This window comes from Lathyrus oleraceus, chromosome 6, assembly GCF_024323335.1.
Source record: "Lathyrus oleraceus cultivar Zhongwan6 chromosome 6, CAAS_Psat_ZW6_1.0, whole genome shotgun sequence".
NCBI classification, from domain to species: Eukaryota; Viridiplantae; Streptophyta; class Magnoliopsida; order Fabales; family Fabaceae; genus Lathyrus; species Lathyrus oleraceus.
This window is the reverse complement of record NC_066584.1, coordinates 419,061,772-419,072,208: the sequence shown is the minus strand read 5'-3', so window position 1 is coordinate 419,072,208 and position 10,437 is coordinate 419,061,772. Positions and strand designations below refer to the sequence as shown.

At 34.0% G+C, this 10,437-nt stretch overlaps 1 protein-coding gene across 2 annotated transcripts; it reads right to left on the bottom strand.

Annotated features, from left to right (window-relative positions):
- Window positions 1-2,168: 2,168 nt before the first annotated feature.
- On the bottom strand, window positions 2,169-3,009 carry LOC127092991 (22.7 kDa class IV heat shock protein). Of its 2 annotated transcripts, none has more exons than XM_051031881.1 (2): window positions 2,751-3,009; window positions 2,169-2,671 (listed from the first exon to the last, which is right to left on the bottom strand). In XM_051031881.1, the coding sequence occupies exons 1-2, from the start codon at window positions 2,896-2,898 to the stop codon at window positions 2,181-2,183; spliced, it is 639 nt and encodes a 212-aa protein (XP_050887838.1). In that variant the 5' UTR covers window positions 2,899-3,009; the 3' UTR covers window positions 2,169-2,180. The 2 variants fall into 2 exon arrangements, with proteins under 2 accessions (XP_050887838.1, XP_050887839.1); XM_051031882.1 differs by having other exon boundaries at window positions 2,811-3,009.
- Between the last annotated feature and the right edge of the window lie 7,428 nt (window positions 3,010-10,437).

The window sequence follows — 10,437 nt, the reverse complement described above, 5'->3', positions numbered from 1 at the left end:
TAACAACAATAAATAAATAGTATATAAATTTTGATAATGGTCTTCGAATGAGGGAAATCCTTCGTTCCAGAGCTCTGGCGTGTTCTTCATTCGTCAAATCTATGGAAAAAATCGTACAAGAATGTCTCCTTTTCTAAGAAGCTGCCAAATTGTCTTTTTAACGTGTCAGACTTTTAAATAAATCGTGCAACGATACCTTTATATTGTGCCATAATGTGTTGGAAATCATGCATCAGATTTATATCGTGGCACGATGAACTATTTTCTCGGCATAAATTCACCACAAATTTTCCAGTAGCTATATCACATTTTTGCTCATATTTCCATCTTTTTTCTTCTTTTCTCTTCTTTCTTCATTTCCTTATAATTTTTTCATAAAACTAAGATATTTTTATCTCAAATTATATCAAAACATCAACTAATGGAAAACATTTTAATCTCAACACCAAAATAATAGATGATAAACATTAGGATGACGGTTATTTGGAGGAATTTTTTTTAAGACAAAACAAAAATTAAAATATTTAAACGGATCATTAACTTATTTAACCTTTAAAATAAAATTAAAAAACAAATATTTCTACGGTTTTTGTCGACTCACACACACTCTAGGGGCTATTAAATAATGTTTTAAAATAGTAAACACATTAAAATGACTAATATATGCAATTTTAACATTAGACGTATGTAGTTTAAGTTTTCAATTATGCATGATGTTCATGGTCGGTCATGGAATCAAAGATAGGAAATTTCAATCATGATGAAGTCCAATCCAATAATATGCTTGCCAAGATGTTATGGCCAAGATGTTATAGGCTCAGGGTAGAGCTGTCAAAATGGGTTCGGTCCATCAGACCCACCCACCAACCGTATTTTTTAAAGAGGGTTGTGATGCAAAAAACCTTAAAAAAAACACGTCCTTATCATTTTGGGCCAGCCTATTGGGCCTATATTTTGCATGGGACAGACCGCACCGGTCAAGCGGGCTTTGGGATGACCCATTAAAAATAAATTTATAAAGTAATTTTAGTTTATTTTGGGGAAAAATATTGAGTTAAGATATGATTACATAACTGTATTTTTATTTGAAAAGAAAAATTAAAGAGGATGAAGATATATTTTCAAGATGATGTGATCAAAGAATTAAAGTGCGAGATGAAAGAAAGTTTGATGAGTATTAGATATAATATTCGGTTAATCTCTACTTTAAGATAGATGTTATTATGGTATTCATATATATGAATGTTGATTTGATGAATATTTTAAACATCACATAACTAAGTTTATGATTACTCTCTATTTATGTTAGGTAGCTTTTATTCATTACAACTTTTTTATAAAATTAAAAGTATAATATTGAAATATGGGTTGAGTTGACTCTTCTAGCTAGCCCATTAGAAACCGGGTTGGATTTATTTTTAGTAGCCCATAAAGTAGTCGGGCCGATCCACTTTAGCCCATTTATATGTTTTGGTCCTCCGAGCCGAATCGGGTTGGGCTGGGCCGGGCCATTTGACAACTCTAGTTCAGGGGATTCGCAACCAGGGGACTTGCACCTAATCCTCACTCGAACGATCTCCCACCGTCACATACTATCAGACGATCCCCCGTGTAAGACGCCGAATCACACAAGGACATTTTTAACACTATATAAAGTCCAACACGTATCATTTTCACTACTCTCTGATTCATACACTCATACTATTTTCTCACTTATTTACTAACTTAAATGTTGGAGTACTAACCTTATAGTTCCATCATACTCCGACATATTGGTTCTATTCGATCTCCACTTATTTTTTGTTCCAAAAACACATGTCACAATTATTAAAGTTAAGAAATAATTAATGATTCAAAAACTACTGAAAATCGTTTTTCCTAGTAGAGTTTACAATTTATGCTAAAGAGTTTAGAGAAGGTGAAGTATTCATCTCCAACAATTCTGATTTACTATACAAACTAAAAAATTTCTGATGACAAACTAAGGGAAGGCAAAATATTAATTTTTGTGCCACCATTAAATTTGTATGGCAATGACATAACTAAGATGCTTCTAGAATTTGTAGTGAATTCAATAGCTAAGACCATTGAACTAATATAGTATTTAGCCAAATCCAATGAACTACAAAAAATAAAACACAACAAAACATTCTTGAATCAACTTAGCCAAAATAAATATATCAACTCTTTCTCACTCTCATATAGTGCAATACAAGAAAAATAATAGATGCAAGCAAAGTTGATCCTCCAAAAACCAATGGAGGACAAGGATGCCATGGCTTTTTAGAACGTCTCTTCTTCACAGGAGCATTTTCCTCTTCACTCTTATTATCTAAAATCTTTTCTTCTTCTGCTACAATTTGTTCTGGTTCTGATACAATACTATTTGCACCCTCTTCTTCCTTCACTTCTTCTATTCCCACCCCACACAATTCACCTTTTGCAATTTTTGGCATCACTATAGTCAACCGTCCTTCATCTTCGTTATACTTAGCCTTGATCTTATCCAAAATAACTCCATTAGGGATTTTGAACTTCTTTCTAAACCCTTTTGTTTTCACCTCTTTCTTGAATGGCATCATTTGCATTTCTTGCACCTCTTTTTCACCACTCACTGAAATCTTTGTACCATCTTTGTTAATGTTGATGTCGATGTTCTCTTTCTTATAACCTGCATTGGTTCATCAACCATCACATTAACATGACAGTATTATAATTGGAAATAGTTGATTGGTTGAGAGTGAAGAAACCTTTGAGATGTGCTGTGAGGGTGAGAGTTGAATCAGTTTCTTTAGATAAGAAGACAGGACCTGCTCTATCTTTGGCAAACTGAAAATCTGAAATGGAAGTGCTGTCATCTTTTGTTCTTGTGATCTTGAGACCCAATTCAACTTCCATAGCAGTTAACTCTTAGTTATTATTTTCTGAAAATAATGAAAGTGCATGAAGAAATGTTTCTAAGGTTTGTGTTTTTTGAACAGATCTTATGGTAAACATTTTTTGAGTATGTAACCTAGTACAGTGTTTTAGTCCTAAGAACATATATGTGCAAGTAAAGTATATATTCATTACTTCAAGTTGTTTCTCTGTTGCTATTTGATTCCTTGTTGTCTTTGAAGGAATCTATTACTTTTGGATACTCGTGTAAGGTTACCGATGTAGAAAAATGTTGTCTAAGTAGAACATTTTATTATAATAGTTTACTATACAATTTCTTAAACTTTGATGCGTTGAGTTGAGAATGTGTTTGATACTTTGATTTCCACCTTACCATCTTACATAAAAATTTGACCTAACTATTATGTAGTAGTAATTCAAACTCGAATTGAATTCTTCTATGATTAGTCTTTAATTAAAACTTAATGTGTTGGGTTTGGTCAATGATTCATTAAGACTAGACAGAACCATTTATAAACAAAGCATTCAAGTCATACTTACCTGTGGACCTTCAACAAGAACACACAAGAACACGAAACTGAGATTTTTTTTAAATAAACAGTTTTTTCAAATTAAATTTCAAAATAATCAATTATTAAAAAAAAATAAAAAAATAACCACTTTTTCTTATTTATACGTCAGTTAAACTGACACATTCAACTAACCTTCAAAGGAGGTGCCCAGAGCCTTGACGCATGCTTGTAAAGTCAATGTATGTAGACGCCACATGCATTGGCACATGCATGCGTGTGTACGTCACATGCATTGACGCATGCATGTGTTATGTGTGTGTGACGCTTAAGGCATTGATGCATGCATGCATGGATTCATATATAAATACCATGTGCATCTCCCATATTTTTTCACACAATTTCACACCCTCCTTTCATTTTCCTTCAATTTCTTCAATCTCCTTCAATTTTGTTTTCTTTAACCATGTCTGAATACATTCACAAGAGAAATGACGATTTAATCTTTTCAGCAGTGCAACCTCCGATAAAGATTCGACTTTGGAATATAGAATCGTTCGAACGTCTTAATCGGACGTTGAACCGTTGGTTAGAGGGAGAAATTGCAGAGGGTGAAAGGATTATAAGAATTCAATGGCTCGAGTCCACGTTCAATCAAAATGGAGAAGTTCGTGTATGAGTGAATATTAAGACTGACATAGACGTTCACACGATGATGTATAATATGTTCAAAATTGTTTGGATGGTTGTAATCGCATAGTTATAGTAATGATATTTTATTTGTTGTAGTTTGTTGTGTTATTGTTTATGTGTTGCTTGTGTGTTGTATGCGTTGTATTTGTTTGTGATGGTATTTCCTCACAAATTTATCATATGAAATAAATGTTGTTTTTAATATAAAGCAAAAGAGGTACATTTAAAATTATCTTGTTGTGCTTGTTCCAACACTGGGACAGTTAGTACGATTATGACCGGGCTGACGACATGAACTACATAATCGAACCATTTTGTTCTCCATATCCATTTCGGTTCGAATACGGGTGCTGTTTGGGTGGTCATTTTTCTTTCTTTGCATTACTTCATTGTGTCAAATAATGTCTCCTTGATATTCAGGCAAGTAATCCTCTTTTGCTACCATTGAAAAGCCAATTTTGTAAATATTGGAGAGACTTATGACTTTGTAAGCGTCGGACAGTAAGTAGGATGGATCTCGTCGAACCTTTGAACATGCCGCTATGACATGGGAGCAGGGCATACGAAAGGCTTGGAACTTTCCGCAGTCGCACCAACCTCTCTCTAGTTCCACTCTATATGGGAGATGCACATGGTATTTATAGATGAACTCATGCATGCGTGCACCAATGCCCTAGGCGCCACACACAGATAACACATGCATGCGCCAATGCATGTGACACACACACACATGCATACATGCATGTGGCACCTACATGCATTAGCTTTGCAAGCATGCACCAAGGCTCTGGGCGCCTAATTTGAAAGTTAGTTGGAGGCGCCAGTTCATCGGACGCATAAGTAGGGAAAAATGGTTATTTTGGTTTTTTTTTTTGAAAAATTGGTTATTTTGGAATTTAATTTGAAAAAACTGGTTATTTAAAAAAAAAATCCGAAACAGAAACACGATTTCTATGTTCATCTCGACCGTTGATCCAAATCTATATCTAATGATTACCTGCACTTCACGTCGAATAATTTGGGAACAATTTTAATTGTCTCTTCTATATAAATGTGACCTTGAGTCACACCTAATTATTCTTTAGACATTTGCAAAGTTACATCTCATTCAAACACTCTTCAAGCGCTAAAGTATTAATCTTTTGCAAATGATCTCTTTCATCATCGGAGAACCATATACCGGAAACTTCGTTTTGGTGGTCGTTTTCAATCTTTTATCTATTTCTGCTCTAGTACTGAATAATGGTCCCATGCAATATGTGGAAATTGTCTTTGGATTCTCTCAAATTCTTCATATTTTTTCTCAAACTTACATCGTTGCATCACTTCCAGAACCGTTTTTAAGGGCTTGCAAGGTGGGATACCGCACATGGACTAAAATTTTCAAGGTTAAACTATAATTAGATATGACCTCATAAAATATTTGTCAGGTTAAATCGTAATTAAACATGATCTATATTTATTTTGTCATTGTTAAACAATGACTAATCTACACATAGCCTCCAAAAACTTGAGACGACTCTGACCACTACATCCATTTCATGTTAGTGTTCTGACAATCGTAACCGTTTCACAACTACTTTTTATGTTGTCTTCTTTAATGGTTGGTTCAAAGCTAGCTTGCACTCGAAATGCAACTAAAAATCTTTGATCAACGATTCATATTTTTCAAGATAATGATTCACGAGTTCTCACTTTCGTAAACGGAAAATCTCTACATCAACAAGACCTATAGGCTTCAATAGTGAATTTCAATTGATATTTCACAACTCTCAACCAATTCTGCATTTCATTACTTTCCTCCTCCTCTTCCCCGATCTTTGAGTCCAGCACCGACACATGACTTTCACCGGTTATAAGCTTTGTTAGGAACACAAAATACAAACGAGCTCATGTTGAACATTTTCAATTCGTTGGAACAAAAAAAAGAGAGAGGCTCTGTTAGACCGGACCTGTTTACATGTAGCTACCATACAAATGAGTTTTACAATGTCATTTTAAAAAAATAGTTCTTTACTCACATTTCTTTATTGTAAAAATCATCTATCAAGAAAATATTGAGAAAAAAAATTTAAAAGATGTTTTTTTGGGATAAAACTTATATATAGAGTACAAAAAAAAATTATTGCGAATACTTAACAATTTTCTTTAGATAATAAATGGGGAATGCTCTTCCCACCAATTTATGAGGTGCGTTCGACATTTCTAGAAACTCGAAAATGCCTTTCTTTTATTCGGAAGCGTATCTTCGGACGCACCTAAAATCACACAATCCTTCTTAATTTCTGATAGCCACCCCATTTCAAACGAAATATTCTCCTAAAATATATTTTCGTATACTATTTAGGGAGTATCCAAAGATGCCTCCGTAACAATCCATGTACTAATTTATTGTGTTTTTATTCACTGGGATGATTTATTTAACAACTCAGTGACGTTTCCGGATATGCATCTCCGAAAATGTCAAGTGAGAAATTGGCTAAAACATCACCTTGCATGTTCTTGTCCCTCTTTGATCAAAAGAGGCTTCTTCTTCAAAACCATTAAAAAAATTCTTTCATTCTCAATCAACTTTTCAATACCAAAACATCATTATTGTATTTTATCACATCAAATGGAGCAAAAGAAGTTGCAGTTTAAGGTAAATTTCATTCATTTCATCCCTCGTACCTTGCATTAATGTGTTTTTTGAGCTGAAAATATGAACGTTGAGTCCAGATATGCATCTCGAGACACATTTCATTTGTTCCCGAGATCCATCTTTGGATATGCCCGATACTTTGAATTTTAAATATGTTGTTCTATTATTGGTATTAGATATGACGCACTCGAATATGTTTCCCCAACCTATTATGAGGATGAATGTTAACTCGAATGAAATGAATGATGATGTTAAACTGGATGAAGTGAATGATGATGTTAAATTAGGTGCTAGACCGATTGTTGTCGATGTAGATGTTCTTGAACAGTTTACAAATAAATAAGAGTTTATTGTTCGTGAACATATTCTATAATGGATCTGCATGGAGGCCAGGAAATTGGGATTTGACATTGTAATCAGAAGGTCTGGAAATGGTTCTGATAGAAGACAAGCTTTTATAACAATGAAATGCGAAAGAAGTGGCATGTGCCATCCACCGATTAGGAAGTTGAAATGTGATGACATCGGATCAAGAAAATGTGAGTGTCCGTTTAAATTGTGTGGATACCTAAAGGAAAATAATACATGGAAATTTAATGTGGTTTATTGTATACATAGTCATGCCTTGAGTGACAAGCTATCTGATTATCTCATTGTATGTCGCCTTATTCCAAAGGAGAAGGAACTTGTTTTTAACATGACATTAAACATGGTGGCACCTAGAAACATACTTGCAACTTTGAAACAGAAAAAACCTCAAAATGTTTCAAATATCAAACAAGTATACAATATGTGTGCGCGAAACAACAAGGCGGTAAGATGTCAAATATCTGAAATGCATCAATTGTTGAAGCTTTTGGAGGATGACTATTATATGTCTAGGTAAGGAGTGTGAGGATAAAGTCACAATTCATATGCATTACTATGTAAGTATCACATAACCAAAAATATGAGAAGCTGACTAAAACCAACGGTAGGCACCAAACAAATCAAATGTGAATATGGAAAAATGGTCAAACTTGGCATTGTGTTAGAAAAGATAATGGATGCCTGGAATGGTATACTAAATTCTTCCACTTAAGAGTTATATGTTGAATTAGTAATACATTTCAGGAGGGTGTGTGTGAGATATCCAAATTTTCTGAAATATACTATTTTTGGACCAGGTAAAGAGAAGATTGTTTGTGCATGGACCGATCAGGTTAGACACTTTGACACTACAACAACTAACATAGTTGAATCTACACATGCTACATTGAAGAATTGGTTGGGAAACAATAAAGGTGATATTTCTCAAGATTGGGACGCGATGAGCCAAATGCTCCAAAACCAATATAATGAGATACACACATATTTTGGTTGGAACATAACTGTGTTAGAACACCGATTTAAAGAAAACATCCTTTATTCACAGTTGGTTAACAACATATCTTGGGTGTGATTTAATTTTATTTTTCATGAATCCAAACGAGAAGATAAAATAAATTCGGATTGCTCAAAGTGTGATTGTACACTTAGGAGGATGTATGGTCTTCTATGTGATTGTTTATTTTCAAAGAAGATGGATCTTGATAAACCGATGCGTATGAATGAAGTTTACACTCACTAGAAAAGGATCTTGTTTTATGATGATGGTGTGATGAAGGATGATAAATCAAGTATAACTAGTATGGATGAACGGGAAGTAATCCAATAGATATTTCAAAAGCTTATGACACCATGAAATTGCACATCAAAGAGCAGCTGAGGAAGATTTCCTATCCAAAAATAATGAATTTGAGACCACTGTCGAACCCGGTTAAAACAAAGGGTGCCCATAAAAAGGTCAAACTGACATATAATGACATCTCTAGGAGACAATCTCCTTCATACTTTGAACATGTGCTCGCATTAGAAAACCATCTCCTTCACCACAGTTACCAAAAATCATACACATTGAAGAGATGCCGCTTTTTATGCACAAATACATTGAATGGATTGTAAATGTTGAAGGTGGCGACAACTGTAGTTTTCGAGTTGTTTCAGGTTTACTTGGTAAAGGAGAGGAAGACCACTAAGTTGTCTCCCATCAACTTATACAAGAGATAAAGACTCATAGTGAATCATACACTAAACTGCCGCTCATCTTGCATTTGTGTATTTCAATGGTGAAAACCCCCACTTGAATTTAGGGTCTCCAAGGATATACTTCTCGTAGATCTGAAATCTAAACTGAATACTCTCTTGCGATATCTAGAAAATTAAAGATTTGTCAAGCTCGAGTATCGTTCACTCTTGATTGACAACGAAGGGAAGATACGATTCACCATGCTTGATTTGAAGAAGGATGAGGATGTAAAGATTATATGGAGTCATTTTAGCATTACTCAACAAAGGCCCCGATTGAAGTGGATCTGAAGATTGCAAGATCAACCGAAGATATTATAAGGATGTTGCAATATCCTGAACCACCCGTTTGTAGTAAAATGTAATGTTAAATTTATGTCAATGTTTATCTATGTAATGTTAAATATTTTAATGTTTTTTTATGTTGTTTTTCCAGCATTCTGCCATTATTTCTGGTTTGACCTAATAAGGCATATTCCACATATGAATCTCCAGAAAACTCATTAAATATTAAATTAAGGATTGTTACAGAGATGCATCTTCAGACTCACCCAAATGTGTATACGTAGACGCGTCTCTGGACTAAAATTTAACAAAATAAAAGTGTCTCAGCAATTTGATATGTCGTGTGTGAAAGGGGTGCATCTTTAGATTCTAGGGACATTTGTGACTTTTCGCTATGGCGTGGAAGCACCTTATTGGGTGGGATGAGTATTTCCCTAATAAATTCCCTAAAGTCAGTTCGATTAGGCTTCTCTTGTTACATCCTAATTTTTTAGTTCAACCAATTAGAAAACTAAAAAGCCATAGTATATTAATGATTATTTTTTCTTTACTAAAGTGGGTTTATTGCATATATGCATTCACTATTGGGGATTCCTTAATGTACCCTAAGCATTTCTTCTCCACCTTAGTGAAAAACCAAAACAACTGCTATAATTCAGAAATGCATCTTCGGATGAATCCCGTTCACATTTGTTTTTCATCCAGGCCCTAAGGTTATGTTAAAAAAGATTAGGAAATGCTTCTCTGCATAACTTATGGAGATGCATCTCCAGACGCTATATTAATCAAATATATTCCAGAGTTCCTTCTCATTCCTCGCTTCTCAAAACTCTCAAACTTTCGAAACCTCCCAACTCTCAAATTCTCTCATCTCACAAACTCTCAAACTCTTTTAACACATTTCCAAGTTTCTACCATCAACATCCAATTGATTTAAAGAGCTCAACATCAAACTCACATTCGGTAAATTTTTGATTTCTTTGTACTTTTTTTTTATTTCAATACACATTTGTAGAAATTGAGCATTATGTTATGTTATAAGTAGTTAAGATATGTTATTTAAATGAGTAATATGTTTGATAGGTAGTTTAAATGATCAATGCATTTTTTGGATGTTGGATTGGATTGTTTTGCTTCCATTTTCGTCATCTCTGATTTGCAGAATATTACAGAGATGCATCTCTAGATTTTTTCAACGTTTTTCCAGAATCCAGAGATGCATTTTCGAATTTTTTATGTCTGCATTGTTTGACTTCATTTCATTGTGTTTCATCTATATAATGCTTGTGTGGTTTAGTTATATGA

Coding starts and splice junctions, on each gene's coding strand:
- LOC127092991 (XM_051031881.1), bottom strand. CDS start 2,898: ATGGAAGTTGAATTGGGTCTCAAGATCACAAGAACAAAAGATGACAGC. Junction 2,672..2,750: donor CCTCACAGCACATCTCAAAG/GTTTCTTCACTC, acceptor GAACCAATGCAG/GTTATAAGAAAGAGAACATC.